Source organism: Cyprinus carpio, chromosome B25 (genome assembly GCF_018340385.1).
Source record: "Cyprinus carpio isolate SPL01 chromosome B25, ASM1834038v1, whole genome shotgun sequence".
NCBI lineage: Eukaryota > Metazoa > Chordata > Actinopteri > Cypriniformes > Cyprinidae > Cyprinus > Cyprinus carpio.
The window spans coordinates 18,328,597-18,356,592 of record NC_056621.1 but is presented as its reverse complement, the minus strand read 5'-3'; the positions used below and the strand labels follow the sequence as shown (position 1 = coordinate 18,356,592).

The 27,996-nt window shown below is 36.1% G+C and overlaps 1 protein-coding gene across 4 annotated transcripts in view; it reads right to left on the bottom strand.

Annotated features, from left to right (window-relative positions):
- The window catches only part of LOC109088442 (ATP-binding cassette sub-family C member 8-like), a 78,452-nt gene that overhangs the window by 5,164 nt on the left and 45,292 nt on the right, over positions 1-27,996 (bottom strand). For 2 of the 4 annotated variants that reach the window (XM_042753740.1, XM_042753741.1), the window contains 17 exons: positions 26,472-26,504; positions 21,768-21,800; positions 20,080-20,178; positions 18,344-18,428; positions 17,832-17,912; positions 17,628-17,765; positions 13,447-13,572; positions 12,638-12,734; positions 9,710-9,957; positions 6,702-6,868; positions 5,679-5,748; positions 5,398-5,555; positions 3,336-3,428; positions 3,116-3,218; positions 2,857-2,970; positions 2,653-2,773; positions 2,326-2,456 (listed from right to left, as the gene is read on the bottom strand). In XM_042753740.1, coding sequence (XP_042609674.1) covers positions 2,326-2,456; positions 2,653-2,773; positions 2,857-2,970; positions 3,116-3,218; positions 3,336-3,428; positions 5,398-5,555; positions 5,679-5,748; positions 6,702-6,868; positions 9,710-9,957; positions 12,638-12,734; positions 13,447-13,572; positions 17,628-17,765; positions 17,832-17,912; positions 18,344-18,428; positions 20,080-20,178; positions 21,768-21,800; positions 26,472-26,504 — 1,897 coding nt within the window. Of the gene's footprint in view, positions 1-1,089; positions 1,162-2,325; positions 2,457-2,652; positions 2,774-2,856; positions 2,971-3,115; positions 3,219-3,335; positions 3,429-5,397; positions 5,556-5,678; positions 5,749-6,701; positions 6,869-9,709; positions 9,958-12,637; positions 12,735-13,446; positions 13,573-17,627; positions 17,766-17,831; positions 17,913-18,343; positions 18,429-20,079; positions 20,179-21,767; positions 21,801-26,471; positions 26,505-27,996 lie in introns of those variants that run through there. The other 2 variants (XM_042753742.1, XR_006158653.1) reach the window with 2 other exon arrangements.

The window sequence follows — 27,996 nt, the reverse complement described above, 5'->3', positions numbered from 1 at the left end:
AGCGTGGAGACTTCTGCCAAATGTGTCTCAATGGGTCCTGCACACTATAGAAAGAGGCTACAGAGTCCAGTTCTGTTCTCCTCCACCTCGTTTCAACGGGGTCATTCCCACTCTCTTGGGCCCCGAGCAGGCTCTGGTAATGGAACAAGAAGTAAACGCTCTCTTGAGGAAGGAGGCCACTGAGGTGGTCCCTCCTCTCAACAGAGAGTTTGGGTTCTACAGCCGGTACTTCATTGTTCCAAAGGAGGATGGAGGGTTGCGTCCCATTGTAGATCTGCATGTGGGGAAGTCGTGGGCTAATGGTTAGAGAGTTTGACTCCTAACCCTAAGGTTGTGGTTTTGAGTCTCGGGCTGGCAAAACCACGACTGAGGTGCCCTTGAGCAAGGCACCGAATCTCCAACTGCTCCCCAGGTGCTGCAGCATAAATGGCTGCCCACTGCTCCGGGTACTCCGAGCACTGGACACATATGTCCACAGAGCTGTCCTGTGGAGAAGGGCGGACCGACTGCTAGTGTGCTATGGTCCCCCCAAGAGAGGTCTTCCTGCTTCTAAACAGACCTTCAGCCAGTGGATAATGGATGCCATTTGCTCTCCTATGAGTCTTCTGATCTCCCCTCGCCCTTGGGGGTCAAGGCTCACTCTACCAGAAGTGTGGCGCCCTCCAAGACCTTTCTGGCAGGTGTTTCTATGCAGGACATTTGCAACGCTGTGGACTGGTCCACGCCCCTAATGTTTGTCAGGTTCTAGGCCTAGATGTCAAGCAACTCCCGGCTCCCCTGTTCTCTCGCCCTAGCTGTGCTCTCCCACACTAGGCAGGGATTTATACTGTAAGTCTGACAGCATGGCCATACTCGTTCCCATAGTGTTTCGTTGCAACTCGAGTTCCTGAAGGGAAACGTCTCTAGGTTACGCATGTAACCATGGTTCCCCTAGGAAACGAGATGCTGCGTCTCAGTGCCATAATTCCAGCATCCCTGTGAGTGCTTGCTTCATTTCCCAGAAGCTGCCGCTGTATCCACCGAACATGCTTTTAAGCTTCCTGGTCGCTATGTCACCCCGCCCGTGATGTTTCATCCATCCATTGGACTGATTACACATGTGATTCAGAGCGTGGTCACGCTGAAAGTGTTCCCATAGCGTTTCCACACAGCGTCTCGTTCCTTCGGGGAACCAGGGTTACATGCGTAACCTAAAGATGTTTTATTAGTTGACTTAATAATTTATAATTATTTTTTATACTTTAATATTAATAATTGTGTATTATTACAATATTTATAATAAATTATTTTAATTAGCAAATACACAAAAAATAGTAAAAATAATAATATAAATAAAAATAATATAAAATGTATATACAATTTTACCCACACATAGACTTTACTTGGACAGGCCACCCAGGCATATTAACAGCCGCCCAAGTATATTTGGAGAAACATTTTTTACTTTTATTATTTTTATCCTTTTATACTTTTTTATCCGCCGAAATAGTGAAACAATCTGCGATCGAATAACTGGTGGAAAATCACCCCTCGCCCCTTTACACTTTGTATCTGCTCGTTCTGTGTGCGCAAGAACTGTTTCCTCCCACTGACATTCCCTTGTGTGCTGCAGAGACGCAGCGGTTATTTCACAGAAAAAACAGGGCTCGACAGTACAGGCGCTTCAGTCGCATTTGCGACTAAAATAGATGTGTGTGAACTGTAAAATGTATTTAGGAGCACGAGTGCAAATAAAACAAAATACCTCCGGGTGAGTTTTCTTAAATTGAATGTCATAAAAAGTCTTCAATACATTAAATGGTAAAACAAACGTCTTAATAATCATTTTAAGAGGTCTTATATTTTGGGATGGAAAAACAAATCGTGATACAGCTGACTGATTATTAAACTTCAAAGGGCTATGATTTCATTAACAAAAAAATAGCGATGCACGTTGCAGTGTCACAAGGTGGTGCTCGAGTTGATGAATTATGACACTGTCTACATTATGCCCTTTACATAATATATTTTAGATGGTTGTAAGCATATTTTAATGCTTATTTTATCAACTCATCTGAAGGAACAGCCCCCAATAGTGTAGACATTTCAAAATAGGAGTCCAGGTGTACTTGTTTATAATTAAAAATATATGGAGCATATATTTTCTGTTCATATATTTTTTTACACAGTTAAATAGATAATTACAATTTCTAATTAATAATTATATTATTATTATTATAATACATACAGTATATTAAAAAAAATATTACGTTTATACCACCAAAAAAGCAGTGATATTTGTCTCAACTGTTTTTGACTTTGTTTGCAGAGGACTGTCAGTAGTACCTTTTGTCCTGGGCTGATGTGGGCATTGACGTGTTTGAGAACCGGCTTCAGGGTGCTGTCGTACCTCACGCTCAGATTCTGGATCTGAATCTCACCCCGCTGAGGCCAACCCTCAGGAACCTGAGACACCGCTGTTCAATCAAAGAGACAAAAGGTTTAAGTTATACAGAGATGGACAGAAACTGAGAAAACAGGAAATTAAGGAGACAGATGCTGAGTGTACAAGTCCAGTGAAAATGAGAATCGAAGTGAAGAGCGAAGCAGCTGTAGTCTGTAAACATGGCTGTATATATCCCATGTGTATATCCAATGTTACATGATACTCACACAAAAGACCCTCATAGTTTTCAGGTTCAGTCTTCAGAAGAGCTTTTATCTTCTTCACAGCTCCCAGCTGCACCTCCATGTCTGCCAGATTACGCACCATCCAGTTCAGATAGTTGGACACCTGAGAAATATAATATACAGAAGTTATCCAACATTGCTGATGATCAACGTGTGGAAAGTACTTATATGTATGTGTGTTCTTACCATAAGGGCATACGTGAGACCCAGCCCCACCAGCCCTGTCGACAGATGATTGTACAGAGAGTTTGTGATGGACGCCACAGCTGCTATTAGGACAATACAGGCCCCAATGTACTCCTGCAGTTGATACAACAGTATCACAGTTACTGCTGAGCCTATTTTAGGCAGCATTTGATCAAATGAAGAAGACATTTATTTTTAACATCACAGAAACTGGAACAAACAGTAATGACGCAATGACTTGTGTGGCTCATAAACGCACCATTCGAACCTCCAGCCAGCGATTGGCTGCTGTGAGGAAGAGAGAGGCCATGTTATTGGCATCTGTGAACTCTAGAAGTCTCTGTCTGAATCTAGGCTCATACCTAAGAAAAGAAAGTACCAGAAGAATCTGTTTAAATGGAAGGCATTAAGCAGATGCTTTTAACCAGAGCGACTGAAGAAGACTGACACCATCAACAGATGAACGTTGTTCTGCACACCTGAACGCTCTGATGGTTGTGAGCCCCTCTACTGTTTCAGAGAAGTGTGAGAGCAGAGGAAGCTGTGTGCTGTCTTCCAGCTGCTGGAGATCTCTGCAAATACACACACAGGTCAGTTCAACTAAACATCTCAATGCTTCAAGGAATAGTTCAAGCAAAAATAAAAATTATGTCATTAATTACTTCAGAGCACAAATTAAGATATTTTTGTTGAAATCCAAGAGCTCTCTGACCCTCCATACACAGCAACGCAACTGACACATTCACTGCCCAGAAAGGTAGTAAGGACATCATTAAAATAGTCCATATAACATCAGTGGTTCAACCGTAATTTATAAAGCTATGAGAATACTTTTTGTGTGCAAAGAAAACAACTATGACTTCATTCAACAATTTCTTCTCTTTCATGTCAGACACACGTCTCTTTTAACTATTTTAACAATGTCCTTACTACCTTTCTGGGCTTTGATCATGGTAGCTCCCTTGCTGTCTATGGGAGGGTCAGAAAGCTCTCAGAATTGGGAAAATATCGTAATTTTTGCACCGAAGATCAACAAAGGTCTTACAGGTTTGGAACGACATGAAGGTGAGCAATTAATGACTAATGCTAATTAATGAATTACGCCCTTTAAATATTAGGTTAACCAAATATGAAAATTCTCTCATTTACTCATGCCATTCCATATGTATATGAAGTTCTATCTTCAGACACGAATGAAGATTTTTAGAAACGTAATCCATCTTTGTAAGTCCGTACAAGTACATACAACCATCATGACAGTAATCCATACAACCCCAGTGGATGAATCAATGAATCAATATAAACTTGACTATAAAGCATGGCTTCCTGCCAACATGCGTTCAAGAGAGGGTCAATTTTACGCTTGAGAAGTTGTTGCATTGAAGCTCTCTTGAGAAGTGATGTTCCTCTTTCCTTCCACATCATTTCCCGCGTGAGCTTCACAAGTTTTATACACACTTCACCATGTACATTATACTTCACATTATATTACATTATACATTATGTGTACATTATACTTTATAAAGAACTGACATCAGGCATAAACTTGACCCCCTTATGAAACATTTTAATTATAAATCATTGTTTCCTGCTGTCGTAAATGCGTTAGAGAGAGCGTCAAGCACGTATTTCACTGTGCTTCCGCATCACTTCTCAAGAATTTCACGCTTGCACTACACAATATTCTTACATTTACGCAAAATGTAAACTAAAATTTTTGTTGCATTGTAAAGTTTGTGCAAGAAGGGCTGTTTCTCTGTGCTTCCGCACCACTTTTTGAAGGAGATTCATAACATGCTTACACTTCACTATGCACTTACGTTTACATCAAGTGTAAACTCAAATGCAAAATTGCGCAAGAAGAGACAGTCATTTGTGCATCACCTTCACAACAACTTTACACATCACACTTTACAATATGCTTGCGTCAAACATCACAACATGTAAATGTTTGTCAAGCATAAATCCAAAAGTCGTGGATCACCACTTTTCATGTAAACTTCACTTTTCATGTAAACAACTTTTCTCTTGAACACGTGTATGACAGTTGGACAGTTTATTGTTAAAAAAATATATATATTTCATATTTTTCTTATACACACCTGTTGGTTTGCTTCTGAAGACATTGATTCATCCACTATTGTCATATGGATTACTGTCATAATGGCTGTATGTGCTTTTTAGAGTATCAACATTTGGGCGCCAATTGTATCATATATCATATGGACTATTTAAGATGGATTATTAGTATTTTTTTTTTTAAATCTTCATTTGTATTCAGATGAAGAAAGAAAATCACATACAGCAGGAGCGGCATGAGGGTGAGTAAATAATCATAGAATTTCATTTTTGGGTGAACAACAGTATCCCTAGTATGGAGATGAAATTCATCAAATCAATATTTAAATCAATATTTTTCCTAGAATAAATAAAGATTCAATCAAAATCAAGCAAAACAAATCTGGACAAAGCATTGCAACTGCAATGGATAAGTAAACAGTTTCATATAAAAGCCTCTGATAAATAAATATTACTGGTTACTTTGAGGCGACTCTGAAGTATTTCTGGATGAAGTAGCAAGTGATGGCCAGCGGTATAACTATGATGAGAAAAACCGGTGTGACGTATGAGATCACACCCAGAGCTGATACACATAGCAGTGTGGAGCGACTCAAACACTCCAGAGTGGCAGGAATGTGCTGAAACACAGAGAGACCGAAATATTCATATGCAGTTATTTAAAAGCTATTGCTAAATGCTGTAAATGCCTAGTAAACCAAGGACAAAATATTGCCTCACACAGACGGATCATAACATCATACCTGATCTATTGTATTGGTATCAGAAGAGAAGCGGTTTAATATGCTTGCTAAAGGAGTCGTTTCAAAGAGCCTGGGAAAAGAAAGATGGGAAGAATTTAATCTTATATCAAATTTAGCCAAAGGCCACTTTTTTCATACAACAAAACTAGATGGTGACAAATGGCTGTCAAGTACCAAAAGAAAGAAAAAAAAAGATAAAAAATCCATATGACTATTGCACTATTTCAGTTCTCATTTCTTTCTTTCTTTCTTTTTATTTTTTAAATTTTTTTGTTGCCCTTCAGGAGTTTGAGAAATATTAAATACAAAATCTCATTTTTGGCTTAAATATACCCTAAAGCAGGGACTTTCAAAAATTTTCCATCATCCTAACCACTTTGACTTAAATTTTACATGGAATACCATAGTAGATATTAAGTTAATATTTTAATAATTTGACACATTTGCATTGCTCATGTTTCTGTCAGTTAATGGTCACATAACATGCAGGTAAACACATAATTATAAAAAAGTAAACAAAATTATAAACAAAAATAATAAATAAAAATAATACATTCAGCTTATCATTTATTTTAAAATGTTTAAGTATATTTAACTTTATTATTATTATTATTATTATTATTATTATTATTATTATTATTATTATTGACTATTATTATTTAGTTAACTAGCTTTTCAACAACTCATGAATCCCAGTTTGGGAAGCAGTGAGTTACAGATTAGCATATTACCCTATCTGTCCAGATGTCCTTCCATGAGCACTTAGAGTGCTTCTAAGACACTAAATCCTTCTAACATTGTTTGCTTAGCTAAATGAGCCATAGAGAGGGTACACAGGAAAAGAGCAATAAAACAAGACACACACAAACTCTCTCTCTACTATGCTCCTGGCCACCTACTGTACCTCATGTCCTCTCATCTTACACATACCCACACACACCGTGACTCAGTCATGACAAATTACACACAATATACAATAATATTCCACATAAACACTTCAGGAATATGAAGGTTTAGATGTACCTCATTGGGGCGAGGATAATATTATTGAGCAGATTGTGGTGGAGTTCTTTGGCCACCCGCAGGCCTGTCCACTCCACAGCCACTGATGTGGCCAGACAGAGTACGATACCCAGAAAACACAGCAGACTGAAAACCAGCAGGTATGATGAGTGACTGAAACCAACGTCCTGTAGGGAGAACAATGATGACACTTAAAAAACACCAACTTGCTTGGTATCCACATGAGTTGAAGGCGGAATATCTGTGCACAGGTAAGTGATTCTATCAATCTAATCATAAGATAACATGTTTTGTCAGAACAACAGCTGCATATTTTAATCTTTTTTTTATACCAATATTAGTGTTGCAATGCTGCAAGAACAATAACTACAAAAATAAAGATAACTATATTAGCATCTACACTGATGGACGATAATATTCTGTTTATTATAAGCGCACACTGCAGATTTTTCGCCTGCCACTTCGAACTCTTTAAAGGCCAAGGAAAGATTTAGGAACAACAACTGCATTTAAATACAGGAGTGAATCCTTAAAATTATCGATTTGTGTGTGTGTATGGAACACAATTCTTCATTCTGGAAACTGCTATGATTGACACCGTGGAAACCATAGCAATGTTATGCCGATGTTTAGTATCCACTATTTTTAACCAAAGTAATATTACAGCAATCAAAGATGTTTTATGTTCAGTGATTTTAACTAAAGCACTGTCAACAGAGCCGTCGTGTTTTGTTTATGTTTGGAAGGCTACTTCGCAAAGCGCTATCTTGAATAGTTGCCATGTCCACTTATAAGTAATGCTTATTAAGCATCTTTGGGCTTGTTATTTGGACTCAGCTGATAATTATAAAATTTAGTAAAAAGCTAATATAGTAGGCAGGTGGAGTTCACTTTTTATAGCAAGATCTGGCAACACTGAGTCAAAACAAGACAAAACTCTGATACACATTTAAATATGACATTAACAACCAGCTGTTCAGTTATGTTCTGTAAACACTGTATAGAAGTACGTTTGCCACTACCAGAGTTTTTCTGGAGTCAATTCTTTGTAGAATGCAATTATCACTCCTATAAATTACTGACATCTGATGTGTACGCAACAGAATTAAGCATTAAAAGGTGAATTGACACCTGAATTTTGTTGCAGTATGTTCGCAAGGTATCCACTGTCAGGTGGAGTCTGATTGGCTGTTTTTATTGTTCTTCAGCTAGAAAAAACAATCTTCTGAAAGTGATTCCAACATTATTGTTTCTCAGTGTCATCATTATTATCAGGGTGCGATTTGTGAAAAAAACAGAGGGGGGGATGCTTTTGAAAAATTTTATGAAATGTTTTTAATACGACGGAAATTGTATTTAGTGTGATCTCAGTTTAATAAAAACATTGTAAGCCTACGTTAGGCCTATTAATTGTAATGATTTAATGTCCACGGTTATTCAAACAACAAATTACATAGAGAAAGCGAGCAAAGAACACAACGGAGCTTTTTGAAACTCCAAATCAGTTAAACCATTGCGTCGCAAAATGATTCACTGTTTCGAAGCGCTTCAATCGGATCGCGTATCGCGAATCATTTGATTCAGATCTGGACATCAGAGCGGGTTTGCATGATGTTTTTATCCCCACCGGGGATAAAAGTTATTCAGCAGAGTCAGGGATGCATAGACCAGAGGGGCGGAAATCCCCCCCATCCCCCCCGGCAAATCGCACCCTGATTATTATTATTATACTCACAGAATGATCATTAACAAGTTACAGTAATAGTTACTGTTATTATTATTGTCCTGGATGTGAAAGACCTTAAGTGTATTTACCATACAAGGTGCAAAAATCCATAAAACTGCTAGCAGGCAAATCATTTAAATTACACTTCAAGACTGAGGATTTTCTGACTGATGCACTGCAACCCTTCAAATGCTAATCGTACACGCTGTAGAAATAACAAACTGAAAGAAAATCAATCGAGTAATCAAGACGACTAAAAGGCTATTCATTACCGAAGAACACCAGCAGAAAACATCAATAATGAGAATTAACTTAAAAACACAAGAACTAACTAGTGGAAAATCTAAATCAGGTTTAAGTCTACTTTGCACTCTGCATGGCTGTTTAAAATGTGCTGAACACAATTTCCTAAGCATTGATGGAGAATTAAGTATTGATCAGAATGACTGGTTTGGGAAAATACAAAAAAAAAAAAAAATAGGTTGATAAGATGCCCTGTAGTGTCTCTGCTCAAGAGAAGCATGTGAAGTGGAAAAAAATAGATTTTTTGCACTTATCGCACAGAACAGCTGTGTGCAGAGAATCCCGTGGGATGGTGAGTATAATTAGGCAAACCCTTTTGGCTGGATCTTTCTGTCTATGAGAAAGGCCTGAAAGATCTGGAGAACCACTGGTTTCTTCTAAGCAGCACGATTTTCACCATTTGACTGAGTCAAGCTGAGGTTTATTAGATAAATGTTCTCTTCTCTAACCCTGAACAACTGGAGTCTAGCCTTACAGTGTTATCTGAGCTGTCAGAACACATGCTAGCTCCAGGCTAAGCCCACCACAACATGCTCTTCCTCAGTGACAGCGGTGGTCTATTAATAAAGTGAGAAGTCTGTTTCTGGTTCTTAACACCTTCTCTTGTCTTTCTCCTGTGTGCTATTCTCAGCATTTATGTGCATCATGGACATATAAAACGCTAGTAGACATTACAAATTTGGCATATTTATCTTGGAGAATTTTAATAACACAATCAGCCAATGAAATCATGCATCTAAGCTGTCCATCTAAGGTTGAGGAACTGTGCCACTTCAGCATTATGTAAATCTTAAACACTCTGAGCCTAAATCATTCAAGAGGGCATAGATTTTTCAAAGTAGAAATCAAGGCATGTGTCAGATGTTCACTTTTGAACAAATGTGACAAATGTGAATATCATAGAGACTTGTAAATAACCACATAGCTTTCCTCAGAAAGTGTAAAAATTGAGTTTACACATAAGATCTGCTATCTTTACCTGCACTAGGGAGCAGTTGTGTGCAGCTGCATCGATTTTGGCTGTAATGACTTTCGACGTCCAGTGAGCGAGCCAGTAGTCGATGGCCACCAAAAGAGAGTGTTTGAGGAGCTGGGACAGCAGGAGCAGGAGAAGCAGCAGGAGGCCTGCTGAGCTCAGGTACGTCCCACAGGATCTCCATGGGATGGTGGCTCTGAGCCTCATCACTCGAGACAGGTTATCTTCTTCATCGCTCTCCACAGACTGTTCTATATATAGCAAAGAATAGACAGATATTGTGTAAAATACAATGTGACAACTTGTCCCAGGTAGAAAGATGAAGAAACAGACAGATCATGTGACAACCAACTTATCCCTTTTGTTATTCATATAAAATATTATCCTTGTCTGTGGTATAATCTTTTGAACAAGTGCAAACTTGAAGTGTATAGAGCACACTGAACTTGCTGATCTAAATTTAAAAAGCAGCATCTTGCTGGCATTTAAAAAATGGATGTCAAAGAGGGGAGATATAGAAAGGAATAAACATGAGAAAAAGGCTGCAAAGCCCATAGGCATGTAACACTTGGACCATGCCAGGAATACCCTTGAGTACTTACTAGCACAGCACATTAGCCATTATGAAGGGGAAAAAATGTGCTACAACCCACTATGGTTTAAGAACTCAGCCCAATCTCAATGCTGAGGAGACAGAACCATCTTCACATTCATAATTCATTAATTCCAGTATGATCTGGACTGTCAGCAGATGATAAATGCTCTTTTACTCTTTCCCATGCTACAACTAAAATCAACAATGTTTAGTGAACAAATCGAAATGACACCTTGAAAAAAACATCTGCTACTGTCAATGGCAGTTGAGGCTAATCAATCAAACCCTTGGATGTATCCAGAATATAGTAAAACACAGAGAACACAATGTGTACAGTGACACTTCTGGAAGAGTTTCTGGTCACTTTTTCAAGCAAAGCATGGAGTCCACTTTTTTGCAAATCACTGCAGTGAGAATGCCAACCTTTCAGTATACATTCAGGACTAGAGTATATAGAAATTTGGCCAACTGCCACATGACTGGTGCTCAGCCTATATCTGCCATCTAGAGAATACTCAATTACTGTAAATCATTATTTCCCTCCAGCACATGAACACAGGAACTCTTCGATGCACTGAATCTAGTGTCAATAGCATTATCCTGCAGACTAATGCGTTACAGCAGGAGGGTCCAATCCTGCTCCTGGAGGGCCACTTTCCTAAAGAGTTTAGCTCCAGTTCACCTGCCTGCAAGCTTCTAGTGATCCTGAAAACCTTGAATAGCTGGTTCACGAGTTTGCCTGCCTATTCAATCCTGCCAGATAATGGTAATCAAACTTGGCTTGCTGTCCGCGAAGGAGGCTCGAACCCCAGGCTCATCTCGAGTGTACCTGATTAGGGTTGTAAACAAACTCTGCTGGATAATAGCCTTCCTAAGACACCCCTGAATTACAGACTTTATATGCTGTCTTAAAGTTCTCCCATCATATGAAAACTAAGGTGAAGGATATTGTATTGGGTATTCAATGTGAACATTATGGCAGCAGTTTAATGATTAGATTATCTAGGGTTTCCAGTGAAGGTCTCTGCAAGTCTCTGATTTTCTTACTGTGATTGTGAATGTTTACATGGTTTTAGTTCTCATGACCAGGTGCTGCTTAAACCAGTTGGGGTACTGTTATCTTTAGGGACTAGGTTTGCTGGAGCTCGCAGTGGGGGGTGATTTCCTGTATTGTCTTTAGATGTTTTCGGTAAGTGGTCACTTCTGAGGTTGTGTGTAATGGCACCACTTCTAAGGACTGACCACTGAATGCTAATAAAATACAATGTATGCCTGCCTTAGTCTGCAGGTCCACACAGGATTTGTCAAAAAAGAATCAACCTAAAGATACACCAAAAGTCTCCTTATCTTTGTTTCTGGGTTTTCTACAAGGGCCAACATATTGTAGAGTTTAGCTCCACCCTGCTCAAACAACCTGGCTGAAAGTTTCTAGCAGAGGTTCTGAAGATCTTGAGTAGTTCAGGTGTGTTTAATTAGTGTTGGAGCTAAACTCTGCCGGACAGCGGCCCTCCAAGATTAGAATTGGACCCCCCTGTAGTAAGGAGTTGCTTCGGGAAGATCAACATCAAGAAAGTAGAAAGAGCAAAAGTGTCCTGTTACTAAACTTGTTGTAAAGTTGTAAAATGTTCACAAATTATGCATAACACAACAAAAACAAAGCTTAAACAACTATAGCCATAATCTATACTGGGGCAGCCACCTCTTTCAGAAAGTTTGGCTCCATCCCTAATCAAAAACACCTAAACTGGCTAATTAAGGTCTGTAGGAAGGAAGCCCTCCAGAATCAGGGTTGTCAAGCTTTGCTCTATACCAAATGCTATTTCCTCATTGCAGGCAGAGACCTCTGGATGATGCCAATATGTTGCCCTGTTCCACTCGGAAGGATCGTATTTCTTAATTACAGATTCATTACAATGCTCAGTCTAGGCTTGCCACCAAGACCAGGGACCTCAGCCATCTGCCAGTGCATCCCGAACTTCCTGACAGGTGGTGAGAGTGGGCATCCAAACATCTTGGCATCAGGACTTGCAGAGGGTGTTGCAATCAGATAATTGGCTTTTTTCAATGCTGCAGTCAGCAAAAAAAAAAAAAAAAAAAAAACTGCAAAAAGGAACAAGAAGTATTACTACTCTCCTGTCACCCTGATCTTTAATGAAGATTTATGAGGATTCCTACCAGGGGCTTGCATAGTCAACAATGCAAAAACCCATTGTCTTTTAATTGCAAGGAGCTTGCAGAAAAAATCAGTTATTGTATCAGATGAGCATCTAATACAAACTCTGCTAAAAAAAAAAAAGCTCATATTAGTGATTTGCCGCATATTCATCTACTGTTACCTTCCTCTTCCACCTCAGTCTTTAAAGCCTCTCTGGAGTACATGGCTCGCCTCAGGTTTTTTCTTTCCAGCACCGTCATATTCTCATCTACTGTCTCCTGGATCACAAAATAATGGAGAACAGGGTATTCTGTTTAGCATATTTGGCTAGTTAAGTATAAATCAAATGTCAATTTAATTCTTTGTATGATTTGTTTCCAGTTCTTTGCCTAAGTATTTGGGTTTCTGAAAAGGTCCGCTGAATAATAGTGGCCTGACATGACCTGTTTTGCAAGAACATCCTTACATCCTCCTGCACATGTTGAAAGATCTGAGACTATAATGAATGAGCCTATAAAGAACATCTGCAGGTAGTTTTGGTCCAAATACTGTGAGATATTACATGTAGAAGATGAACAGGAAGGGGTCCAAAACAGTTCCTTGAGGTACTTCAAAGTCCTGATGCTTAATGTTTTGGTTTTTTTTTACACAAAAGGACAGTTCAATGACCTGATTGGAAGCTGTGTTGCCCACTAGATGGCATATTAGACACTTTTTTGAAGACTTGAGTTTATTACAGTCCCTGTTTTGTCCATTTAGGTCCCATTTTACATGCATTCTCTTCTCAGTGTATCCCCTGTGTCCTGTCTTTTTGATTTCCAAGCTTATATTTTGTCAGCATAAACATAGAGATTACTTTTTCCAATCTCTCGAACAATGCAAACAAATGTCAACAAAAAGGTCAAGTGAATTTGGCATTACAAAGCAAAGCTAATGAACTTGCCCTTTAAATCACTTCCTCTAGTATCTCATTAATTTTGTACAGACTACCTTCTCAAATTCTTTGTCTTGTCTGTGCATCAGAGTCTTCCACTGCTTGAAGAGCTCAGGCTGAGACATTTGGATGTCCTTTAATGTCCCTTCTGTCTGTATGCTGCCATCCTTCATTGCAATGATCTACAAAAGAAACAACATTGAATTATTACTACATTTGCCACATATAAGATGGTGGACATTTTTAATGCCCCATGAGAAGTAAAGCCAATATTTAACAGCAAGCCTGACCCTTTCTATCTGTCAGCTTAAAGTGACTATGTCTAGACTTGAGAATTACAATTTCACTAACATGCTTTCTTTGGTTAGATATGTTCGGCCAAAGCATTTGGAACTATACATATTTACTCTTAAATTAACTAAAGAAATGTTTGCAATCAAACCATGTCTAAGAAAAAAACATATCAAAACTTTTCCAGTAAACATGTCTAAACCACCTTAAAACAAAACAGATTTACTGTGTACGATCTCAAAATGTTTTCAGGGAACATGAGGTAAGGAAAATAATTAGGCTATAGGATAATTATAGAAGATTCTCATACTATCCACTTCTAATGTAACTTCTAAGCTAATTTATTGTTTTATTTTGAATGAAGTAATATCCTAGGTTAATTACAAAGTAATCACATTTGACCACACCTATGACATGTTGATTTGCACAAAGTATTCCAAAAATTAAGATTGTGTGTGTGTGTGTGGTAATCAACATATGCCACAAATGCTGTCAATTCAGCTTAACTTGAACCTGAACCTGCAATATTTTTGATATAAAAGTAAAATCTCTGCAAGTTAAAGTAAAATAAAAGTAAAATAGTGCTTCCATTCGGGAAGAGAGAAATTGAAAGTAACATATTTAGTTACTTTTATTAGAAGAAATGCGAAAATGTAACGTCTCACTTTTTAAAAAAAGTAGTGTTTCATGCTACTGAGCTTACAATGTAGGAGTTTGGTGCATTGTAAGAAGTGTTTCCTGAGAGACATGTCTGAGTACAGCATTTGTGCCTATTACATCTTATAAGGTGTCTGAATATGGAAAATTTCTTGTTGGGGAAAAACAAAATCAGGTTAGGTAAGAAAAGAATGATTTGCTAATTCTAAACCTGCAGTGACCTTATTTTGGTTAAATGGCTTTGGTTTGGTTGGCAGTTTGATTTCTCTTATTGCAAACAGTGGCCAAATATGGCAAGCCGTTTTGACTTTTATTAATTCTCAGGATATGAATTCTTGATATTAACAATTCAGTTTTTACTAGTTAAAAAGTTAATTCTTGATATCAGGAATTAGATTTCTACTAGTAACAATGGCTATTTTTGATATCAGCAATACATTTCCACCAGTAACAATGTTAATTCTCGATATCACCAATTAAATTTCTAATAGTAAAAAAAAAACATTATTCTTAATATCACAAATTTATATCCTGGGAATGGCAATAGGCAAGCCGTGTTGACTTATTCTTTTGCAGGATATGAATTCTTGATATCAACTATTAAATTTTCACTAGTTTCTACTAGTACATTCATGCGCAGAAGAACACAGAAACAACACAAAATAAAACAGAATAGTGACTATATGTTATGTAAAAAATGGTGTCTTCATTTTAAATGTAGGGGCGGTTCTAGGGTTTCATCCTCAGGGGGGCTTGGGCCTCAGAGAGACCATTAGATACAAATTTCCTAAATAAACAGTATTTTACAGTGCTTATGAAAACTGTATTACTGTATGAAATAAACAGACACAAATACCTATTAAAGTTACATAAGTTACTTAAGAGAAGTGAGTGCTTCTGTTTTTCCTTTGTTGTTTTATTAACAGTATTAGCGTAATATAAGATATGCATGGATTCGTTATACTGACACACATTAATATTTTCTTAACAGTTAAGACGTAACCGACTGTGTTTACTTGGATACTCGTCAAGACAATTATTGTGACATAATATTGTGTGTATTTTAATGTTGTGTGCGCACAGTAACAATATCACAGCGCGTGAATACCAAATTGAGATCTCACTCATGCCATCTTGCAGCACTGGTCTGATCGTTCAGATAGCTGATTATAGTTTAAGGAGGCTGAGACAACAAATAGGGGGGCTGAAGCCCACCTAAAAGGGCCTAGAACCGCGCTGTAATACAGCACTATATTTTTAATCATGTCTGGAAACTGTGTGTTTTATTGGGGTTAATGATCTATGAGCATTTCACATATTTCTATGCACACTAATAATATGAAACTACTGTCGCTACACTACGGTTATACACATTTATTACATTTATTTTCAATAAAACTGAAAAAGGCTTAGAAGATTCCTTATCCTATGGCTCCCTCTAGTACATAAAATTAATATCACAGCCTTCATCTTCCAGTTGAAATGGCTGATAGTTTAGAATTAGATTTTGGCAGGGGCTATTTGAATACAATGAATTCTATTTACACTAAGTGAAAATAGCATATTTTATTAGCAACAATGCTATTTAATAATAGGAGTATTTTCTTGCAGTAATCGTAGCTTGATGCTTTTCGTACTACATAAAGTGGAATCGAACTCAGGTCCTTGTCAAAATATAGCTGCTCTGAGCTTTACCACCTGCATCAATAAAGCTGACAATTGTAAGATGTTTTTTTGCAGTGTTGTGTAACACTACCATATGTTGGTAGGTGGAGTTAGTGTAAGTAGCCTCTGCCAAGATGAAAACAAAATAATGATTAAAAATAGCCTACAGGAACGTTTTTTTTTTTTTTTTCATGAGAGGGCAATCGAATGTGCCGTTCTCTTTTAAATTGTTGATATCAGCAATTAAATTGTTGATATCAACAATTTAATTGCTGATATCAACAATTTAATTGCTGAAATCAACAATTTAATTGCTGATATCAACAATTTAATTGCTGATATCAACAAAACATGTTTAAATGTTAAAAGGGCAACAAAACTATTACAGATATCAAAAATGCATTTCTTACTAGTTACAATTCTAAATGCACATATCAGCTTTGTATTTCTTACTAGTAGAAATATAATTTTTGATATCAAGAATTAAATTTTTACAAGTAAAAATGTGAATTATTGATATCAAGAATTCATTGTCACTAGTTGAAATGTTAATTCTTGGTATCAACACTAGTGACAATGTTCATTTCTGATATCTGAAAATGTATTTCTGATATCAACAATTGGGAGGGTAATTTCTGAAATCTAAAATAACTTGTTACTAGTAACAATCACATTCATGATATCAGAAATGAACATTGTCACTAGTAACAATTAAATTGTTGATATCAAGAATTAAATTGTTGATATCATGAATAGACGTCTGTACTAATAACCATGTGATTACTGATATCAAAAATAAAGGTTTTTACTATTAAGAATTGTATTTCTGATATATGGAATTGGAATTTCAAATAGTAAGAAATTAATTCTTGATATCAACAATTGATTTTGAATGATGGCCTATTGTGACATTTAACTAGTGAAAATACAAATACAGATATCAAAAATTATAGTTTTTACTAGTTGAAATGTAATTCCTGATATCAAGAATAAGCATTTTAACTAGTGAAAATTGAATTGTTGATATCAAGAACTGACATTGTTACTAGTGGAAATGTAATTGCTGATATCAAAAATATCAATTGTTACTAGTAGAAATCTAATTCCTGAAATCAAGAATTCACATCCTGAGAATGAATAAAAGTCAAAATGGCTTGCCATAGGCCAATTGGGAATTTAATTAGATTTTTCTATAGACCAGATGGTCTATTTTGCTCATTGAGATCTATAATGAATCGTGTTAGTATGATTTGCAGGTGAAAACGTGACAGAAACCAGATTAATTCATCCTTTACAACAGGCTTGTATTGGGCTATAAATAAAACACATTCCTACAGAAATAATTTTTGACGTAGGTTCTGTGGGTAGACGACAAGTGATTATTGTAGGTTAATAATTCATAAGTAAAGCTCAGCCTTTGTGAAATTTGACTTTTAAATTAGGCTTCTACATCGCAGAGCTCACCGTTTGCTTTTTCTCTTTCCGATACAACAGAGAAGAGTCAAAAGTCCAAGTCTGCTCTTCTTCCTAATCCTGATATAGCCATCAAAATTCTGACCAATTGGTTTTAATCAATTCTTGATAGGGAAAGAACTTTAAATAAGTGTATTTGGATGTGAAGTACCCAGTCTGCATGTGGGAGATACTGTAGTTTGTGTGTCACGAGCACCACCGTCCTCTTCTCCTCCCTCAGTAGTTTAAGAATGCCCTCCTGCATCAGGTGATCACTCAGGTGAATGTCCAGTGCTGAGAACGGATCATCCTACGATAAAAGAAAAAATTAATTGACGTCTCACTGATTTGCATGTATAGCTTTATCTGGACCTACCAGGAACACCACATTGGTGGTTTGATAAAGAGCTCGAGCGACACCGATTCGCTGCCTCTGGCCTCCGGAAAGAATAATGCCCTGGAAAGAGCAAAGAATAGGAAGAGGAAAGTTACCAGCAAGTATGTATTGATAAAACACCCCATTAGGAAGGGGCAGGGTTGTAGAAGCTGTTAGGGTAACTGTACTGCACACACTTGGCATGTGTATTGATCATGTTGACTGAACTCTTTAAATGAGCTGGAAGACTGCTTTTAGGAACAACCTGAAAGCCATTTACAACATCAGGCTGCCTTAAATATGACCTGAACTAAAAAGCTGAGAGTAAACAAAAGAGACGGTATCTTTTTAATGGCTGCCTGGATACTAAAACATGAGGAATATGTTATGTATGTTTATCAGTGGAATTCAGTATGACCCATTCATAACTGAAACTCTACCATTGTACTAAAGCCATTCCAGATGGCTGGTAATGAAATGCATCACCAAAGTCATATGGGCGGCACACTGACCCGCTCTCCAATCTCTGTCTGGTCCCCCTGGGGCAGGATGTCAATGTCCGGCTCGAGAGAACATGCTTCAATTACCGCTCTGTACCTGGAAACAGCAAAAGATATGAGACAGAAGCACAGCTGGCTAGACACTTAACACTATGTGGTAATCTAGCTTTAGTACCTTTTGAAATATTGATGTTGAGATAAAATTAGTGGTTAATAATGAATGACTGATTCTTTGCATGGGCTCTGTCACTGATATAATAGCGTTTTAAAGCATTACCACTTTAAATAAGTAAAAAAATAAAAAAATACAGACAAACACTATCAAAACCACTGAAAGTAATCTATTTGAGAATGATGCCATAGTCCAAAGATTACAATTTCCCTCCAAATATAATTTGTCAAAACAATCTGTGCTTTAACAAATGTGTCTGTCCACAATAATGTGAAAATATACACAATACAATCAAAGCCAATCGGAACACTAAATGCATGATCAGCAATGCTAAATGTGACCATTGATCAATGAGACTTCTTTGTGGGCGGATCTACGCATTAGAATGCATTAGTGCCAACCCCCTTTTTTCTAGCAGTATTGGTTCTGGAAGTATTTTTTTCCCCATTTATTTCTCTGATAGGGATTTTGAAAAATGTATCTTTGTTAAGGTGTTATGAGCCATGAACCAAGCCAAGTGGGTATGAGGTGAATCATAACATTACAAACTTGAAAATCAGACAAAGGTACAAGGTACCATTGCGAATGACATGAATCAAATTAATAATGACAGAGAAATATAAAACTAGTCATTTTAAATATATAAGTATACATATTAATACACATATATACACAAGTGGGTGGAACTAAAAAATCAATTTTAGCGCATTTTGCTTGTTGTGACTCTGATTGGTGGTATTTTCTTTACGCAAAATTATTTCTAAACAAAATTATTGTAAGATTAAGTTGAAATAATGCGGCTGACAGCTTCAATAGAAGCAAATACCATTGATTAACAACCTCAGAGCTGAGATTCTGAGAGTCAAAGAGCGCAAAACAGTCATGAAAAAATAAATTAGCACAAGAAACTTTGACCAAAGATGCAGTAAAACTTGCCATTACTTGGCAAAATCCAGTCATTTCAATAGGAATCTGTGTGATTTGGAATTTCACATTTCCCCACGCGATTTTGCACGTTTTTCACACAAATTTGGACCATTGACGAACAGAAAGGTTTGAAAGTGACTTCCGTGTAATCTGTGCTTCATTTATTTTTACACTACTGACAGTAGACAACGGACTTTTTCGCCAAAGATTTTTTCTACTCTGAGAGCGTCTTAAAATTAAAAGTGGGCTGTAAGCAAATAAATAGATCAATGTATGTTTAGTACAGACACTGCTGACACGTATCAGCCGCTGGGGCAGCTGTAAAACACAGATTATGAGAAGCGGTGTACTTTCTGAAGGCCACATCTGTCTAATGACTGTCACTGAAGCTTAAAGAGGTGATAATGATTGAATGTCAGATGGGAATAGAGGATGCTTATATATTGACAAAAGGACACTAAAAAGATGAATAAACACTTGACTTTTGTACATCACTAGAGCAACTGGATGCTAAACACAGGTTAATGCATACAGAATGCCCATTAGACAGAAACACTGGATCTAAATGCCATATGGTGGCTTTTTTTAAAGATAAATGTGTGGGCAACAAATCCAAGGAGTGAGCATGGAGTAAATGAAGGTCAGTTACCTTTGCTTTATTAAAGGCATCTCAAAAGTGATGTTCTCCGCTAGTGTGGTGTTTAGGAGCCAGGGCTTCTGGGAAGCATATGCCACAGCACCTCTTTTCCTGTCAGAGGGGTTGCCATAACATCAGTGACCTCCTTCACAACACCAATGTTGCTCTTAAATATAAAAGAAAGGCTTGTTCAAGCTTTTTTTTTTTTTTTTTGATCTGACCTACTCTAAAAATCATTATTCACAGCAACAGTAGACAAAAAAATGCTAATTATGTCACCATTTGCTGAACCTGAATGTTGTTGCTGAACTCATGATCTTTAGAATTCAAGTCAAAATCAACTTGTGCCATATTTTTATTTGAGAGCTACAATGGATGTGGAGGGAAGCTGAAATATACATTCCGTAAAATTTATGGATTAAAAACTGCCAGCTGTGTTTGCCGGAATTTTACTGCAAAAAATACGGTAGAAACATTTTACAGTTAAATACCGTAATTTCATTAACTGATATAATGTTAATATACCAACCTATTGAAGTACGGAAATCTGTTTTGTACCTTTGTAATACACTGATAACCACCAAATGCAGAGCCCATCACAAGCAGCTTTTAAATAATAACATATATAGAAGGTGCACAGTGTCAATCACACAAGCACTAAACGCCATCATGGTAACACACATGAAACTAAAATAATGCAATAAACATTCATTAAACAACATTAGGTGTAACACACAACAATAATATACAAAACTGATAAGAAAAAACTAAGAAGAAACATAGTTATTTCAACAAAAAAACATTACATTTGAAATTTAATGCAGGGAATTCTGGGAATGTCAATTTACGTTTATTCACTGTAAATTATACAATCTTTTTCACTTCCAAAAACGGTATACTTTCGTAAAATTACATGTAATGTCCAATATAGTTTTTCCATGTACTGTATATAGTAGGGGAATTTACCATGAATCATTTAACAGATTTTTACTGTAGCATTTTTACAGTCTTTTACCGTTAAATTCACAGTCATTTTTTACAGTGTATGCATGAATCATCACTTCTATGCAACTTTCATGTTGTTCTTTCCCCCCTCATTGGAGCAGATGGGGTCACTATGAACTGTTGTTTTTTGTGGTGATTACAGTGTTAAGTTTAATTTATTTACTTTTATAGCATTATTTAAAAAAAAATGAATTAGCTTTTACTTTTATATTTTTTTATTTTAATTTTAGTTTAAAGAATTTTGTCATGTTGTCTATTGTTATGAACTATTGTTACATGTGCATAAATAAGTCAAACTTGATCTTATAGTCAATACAGAGCAATATTAGGCAGTCTGTTGACCAATAAGATTCCTTTGTGGGCAGGGCTACACAATAGACCAGCAAAATAATTGTGATCACAGTTAGTTAGGACAAAACGTAGAATATGATAATAATAGTGTAAAATATTTCTTCTTTTGTGATCCCCTAAAAAACAAACATACAGCTTGAGGGCTACACATGAATGACAAAATTATCATTTTTAGTGTACTGTTTCTTTAACATTTACTGTGAGCTCTAACAAACAGTATCTGATGTCAGTGTCCGTGTCTTATGGTAAGAATTAACCTTTCTGATTAGTATTCAGAAACTGCTTTAAATTTGAGCTAGTGAATCAAGTCTCTTGTGGTATGTGTGTGTCTGTGTGATACACACCTGATATCCCATTCTGCAGCTGCATCTGTGGGGCTGAAAGCACAAATACATAAATATCACTTTAAAAGGTTCCCCTAAAACATCATAAAAGACATTTACACACACAAGCGTGACCTCTGCAGTACACCTCTCTCATCTCCACATTAAACCTGAAGCGCTGCTGCTGATGCCATGTAACAGGAGGCCGGAGAAGTGCTGTGTAATCATGTATGACTGAATCACAATACAGTGCAACCGAACCAGTGAAGCTTTATATAGCAATGAGTACAGTTAGAACGAGCCTTAAAGGTGCTGTATGTAAGATTTTGACTCTACTAAAGCATAAAAATACCATAATATGTTTGCAGATATTTAAGAAACATGCTAAGTTAACATGTATATCTGAAAAACAATGCTGCAGTCAGTTATTCTCCTTTGAAAAAGTGCGTTCCGGCACGGAATGTCAGTGTTTGTTTTGGTTTGTGAAATCCGGCCTGAAAAACAATGCTAAACAATTGTATTTCAGCACCCCAGGTTGCCAGTTGGCGGAAAACACAGCGTATTTAATTTCATTCATCGTCAAGTGCACTTGTTCCTGTTTGTGTCATCCATCTGGCAACCTACGTGTGCATCAAGTCTACATAGTCTATATCAACTATATTTTTCTTTCTTCATTCGATTGGCTTGCCAAAATTGTTTTTACACAAAACTTAATTTAATGTGTGGACATCATTGAACATAATGAATCACAGTTAAATTTTGTTTCAGTTTGAATCAACATTGATATTGTTTCACATTTTTCACATTTTTCAGTGTCATGAATCAAAGTTTAATTACTGTTTTTTTTTTCTTCTATTTTTTAAATAGAAACAACATAGATATTGCAATATTGTTTCGATGTCTTTTACAATGCAATGTTAAAAATTTTAACATTGATTTGTTAGTAGTGTTCATCTTTTTAGCAGTAAACGTTGTTTCACTATTTTTAGCATTTTAATGTTTATTCATAGGTGAATCAACATCATGAATCAAGGTTCAATCAATGTTGATTTTGTTTTTGATTTATCAAATAAAATCAATGCGGATATGCAACAGTTCGAAAAAACATCATTGTTGATTTTTATTAACCTTTTCTACAACCATTAAGCAGTAAATGTTTCAGCATTTTTTTATGATTAAATGTTTACTCAACATCAAGGTTCAATTACTGTTGAATCAAATGTGTTTTACAACATTTATTTAAAATGTCAATGTTGATTTATTTATTTTGTTTTCTTTTTGCAACATTTAGCATGTAATATTTTTTCAACATAGAGACAAAACTGTCATTCTTCAACCACATTTCATTCATGAAGGTCAATCTCATGCCAGCAAGTGAATGTCACTTGCTCACTTAAATTTATGTCTAAGGTCATGTGACCCCAGATAGCACACATACGTCTGCAAGATGTCTGTTAAAGATCACTTGATCTGCGAAGCATCTGCTGTGTACAAACATCTGATAGATGTCCGTTTTACATATATTCTAAATCATAAACATATTTTCTAAACGTCTATTTGACATCTGATAGATGTCCGTTTTACATACATTCTAAATCATAAACATCTTTTCTAAATGTCTATTTGATATCTGATATGAAATGTCTTATTGATGTATTGCAGATGAGCAAACACTCTAAAAAATACGTCTTGCAGATGTCAACTAGATCTCTCCATGATGTACGTGTGCTATCAGGGACGGTTCAAAATGCTTCTTATTGCATACATAATGTGTACTGTTTCACATACATATTTAAACAGTAAAAATATATTGAGTGTAAGCTGTGCAGTATTCAGTATGCATCCTGCTAGTATTCCATTCTAAACAGTACCGTTTTCTAGTTCAGCTGTGAGAAGAATGGATTGTGATTGCTTGTCGAGTTTTATTGGAAAAATTGCCCATCGCATAAAAATAATGCTCTAATAGAGAATTTACACTATTTCTAGATAACAGGCAGCATTTTTTGAAGTATCCAAATAGCTTTTTGAATGAAATAGCAGATGGTTTTTGAAATGTCCGGTAATAACACACCTTGGCTTTGTAATGTATGACATAGTGATTGCCGCCAACAGTAATAAGAGACGTCTATTCTTGGCTGCCATTCCAGCTTAAGTGCCAAGAACAGGACAGACACCTGCACACACTCACACACTCATTCACACATTGTGACAGCGCGTGCTGTTTTATTGATGACCGAGGGGACGGTAGTGCATTTTATCATCAGCACCAACTGTCACCTAGACAGTAAAACGCTTTTTAATAGTCCTCCAAATAGCTAATACCTGAGCTGTTCCCTACAGAGTTTATGTATTTAACAGACAAACCAAATGAGTTCACCCATTACAGCAGATAAGAAAGCCATTAAAATTGCAGCTGTCTCTGTTAGAGCCATGGTTTAGCAGCTAGTGTAAATGCTAGTGTTGTGCAAATACAAAGCAACACAAATCCAGCTGGTGTCATTTCCCAGTCTGGTTTTCACATCATTTCCTGTCCTCTTTCCACTTGCCATATAATCAAGTGGCCAAAGCAAAAATTTCTCAAAACCTAGCAGGCACAATTTTTTAGCAGCCTGACTAGCCACAGTTTCTTCAAAATAAGGTATTGCAGAATGCAGCATATATATATATTTTTTTTTATCAATTTGAGACAAGCTTTGTCTCGGCATGCCCAGTGTTCTGGACAGTTACTTCTAAAATAAATAATTTACAATATTGTGCTACTCTCTAGAATCTTTTGCATTATTCGATTTATTTAATTATTGCGGGTTTGCGTCATATTCTAAGGTTGCATTTCACTGTTTTTATTCATTTTGAGGAATACTGAATCAGTTTTTGTGCAGGTGAGATGAGTAAAAGCATTGTTCACATTTAGTCTAGAACTACAGTAACGTCATGTTCACACAGCGCACCCAACGCCTCTGCACTTACTCCCAATTTCTCTCAACATGGGGACAGGAGAGCTGTCAGTCAATAAATGGCATTACTTACTTGAAACAGTAACTCATAGAAGATTTTATGTAACATTACGTAATCAGATTAATTTTTTTTCCAAGTAACTAGTAAAGTAACGTTACTTTTTCAATTTACAAGAAACTGAGTTACTGATTCAAATAAGTAAGGCCATTTTATTGACTGACAGCTCTCCTGTCCCCATGTTGAGAGAAATCCTTGTTGATCCTGGAACAACATCCCAACTGACCAATCATAATTGCGGAATAAATTTACAGGAAATAGCGTTCGGTCTAAGTTTTTGGACAGTAATGTGTGAACTGGCAAAATCACAGCAACCATTAATGTAAGTTAATGAAGTATTTTTTTTTTACTAATAAAATTGTATTTCTTTAGTCCCTAATAGGACATAGTTATGGAAACAATATGCAAATATGCAATATGCAAACATTTCCCCAAAAACTATACATTCGCGCACTAAAATTAACTCTCTAATAAAAGTTTTGCATTCACCCAAAAAACGATGCTTTTGGCCACTATAATTTGTTCTCGTGCAAAAGTTTTGCGTTCACCAAAGAATTCTTCATTCGCTCACAAAAATTTGCATTCTCTCAAAATTTTGCGTTCGCAGAGAAACTTTGCATTCCCTCACAAAAATGCGTTCTCTCACTAGAAACATTCACCCCCCAAAATTTGTTCTCATGCTAATTTTTTGCGCTCACAAAAATCTTTATTTCCTAATAAAAGTTTTGTGCTCCCAAAAAGACTTTGCATTCACTCACAAAATAAATAAATAAATAAATAAATAAAAAGTTTTTTTCTCAGAAAGGTTTTGTTGCCTCAAGAAATTTTGCATTCACTCGCAAAAAGTTGCATTCTCGTAAAAGTTTTGCATTGCCAGAAAAACTTTGCATTCGCTCTCAAAAATATTTGTTCTCTCACAAAGATTTTGGTCCCTCAAGAAATTTTGTATCCACCCACAAAAGTTTTACATTTCCCAATAAACTTTGTTTAAAAAAAAACCTTTCCGTTATCTCCTAAAAGTGCTGTGTTCCACAGAAAAACATTGCGTTTGCTCACAAAATGGACTGAAATATATTTTTTTCTCTAATCACCATGTCCTTTAGGGGCTCACTACATTTAAGCTCAATATGAAAAGAATTTCAATGCTTATCAGTTCTGAATAAATATATATTCATAATCGACATGTCCCTTCACACAATCTCTTCAACGCAATGCATTCTGGTGCATCCATGAAGAATACATTAAATACTGCTTTTGGCCAAAATGAGGTATCTTAGATGGTTTAATAATTTGCTGCCTACCGTCTGAACATGTTTACCAAACTATGACTTAAAATGTTGTCTACATGAGCAGCCTAAGTAAAAATGTCAAAAAAAAAAAAAAAAAAAAAAAATTAATAGTAAATTGATTTCAAAAACTCGAGCAAAGCATGCAAAGCTACAATATTATATGCAATGTTATATTTATATGTGTTGTTGTCATTATAATGACCTCATAAAATAGCTGACAGTGCATGAGAGGAACTAAAGAGCCCTGAAGAACAAAGCTGAGGGATTATTGCCAACAAACACAGAGCAAGGCATCAGCACTGCACAGCATGACAGGACACGTCCACAAACCCTCAGCGTGTACACAGTAATTAACAGACTCTCTGCAGGATGCTCTAAATGTTTATGTTTGTGTTTTGCAGCTTTGTAAGACAAAAGAACCAACCTTTCATTTCCTTCATCATCCAGAGTGTGCAGTCTGCAAAGAACACACAGAAAATGCAAATCAACAAGGAGGAGAAATTAGATTCAGATAAACTGTGCTGAGAAAAAATGAATATGAATCAGAGCTAAAACTCAGTAATAAATACATTGAATTATTTATTGTATTTAATTGCAATTTCTAAGAGATTCCAGTCAAGGATAATCATGCTGCTGTAATATAGCAAGTATTTTGAAAGCAAGATACAATGGCATTCAAATTAAATCCATAAAGTGTCACTGTTTGAATCGAAATTAGCTTTGAGGCTAAACAAAACAAAATTGTCCTTGAAATGTCAACAGGAATATAAATAAGAGCTTTTCTGCTGCCTGAAGGCATTAGCTGCAGTCGAAGCTCTTAAGCTCTGTCCTTTCAAACCTGGAAAAAGAAGAACAAGAAAATACCACTTCACATCTACAGCCATTAGATACATTTTTATTCAGTGTTTTTCAATGATGACTTTGTAGTTAAGCTAGGACTCAACATGTCAATTTAAGAGAGATTGTTTTGGAGATGTTAAGTCTTGCTGCAACATGTTTAGCCTTAACCAGTTTCCATTTTGACCTTTATTACCTCTTCTTTGTGATTGTTTTAATGGGAATGTACTGCAAACTGTCAATCCACATGAGGGAGAACCGTAGAAAGCAGATGACGCTTGCGGTTCCAGGAAGGTGATTTTTAGACACCATACTGAGAGATGTAATTAACCACCGTGTGCCATTATAAAAAGCCTTACATTATTAAAACTATGACATAGGATTTGTAGAGAGGTGCTAAGCTTAACAATATGTCATGGAATAAGCACCCAATAAGACAAATAAAACTCAAAGACAAATAATTTGTAAAGTACTGGTAATATAATTACTGTACAAATTTTAATGATATGGAAAAGAGTCTTGTATTATATATATATATATATATATATATATATATATATATATATATATATATATATATATATATATATATATATATATATATATATATATTGGGGCCCTGGAGAACTTTAATACAATTTTAAATACAATTATTTAATTAATTATAATTAAATTATTCAATTATATTTTATTATTACCAAGATCTGCTTAAAACCAATTTTTTTGTTGATTTTGATTGCTTCTATGTCTTAATTTGTACGTCGCTTTGGATAAAAGCATCTGGAAAATGATGTTGCAAAGTAGTAAATGTTTAAAGAAACAACAACAACAACAAAATATTTCTTTATTTGCTAATTTATTTACTACTTCTAAAATAGCGACAGCTAACTTCGCTATGTTGTATTGTAGATTTTTGTTTAAGAAATGAAATGTTGACATTTGAAGCTGTTAAAGTCATTTATCTGGGCAGATAAACATTTGTATGATAAATGATTGAGAAAAGAAACGTTGATACTCTCACCACCTTGTTTTTAAAAACAAACTTAAAGAATACAGAAAAATTTGAAACCATGCATTTTGGCAGTTATTTAAAAAACATTATTAGCATTTTA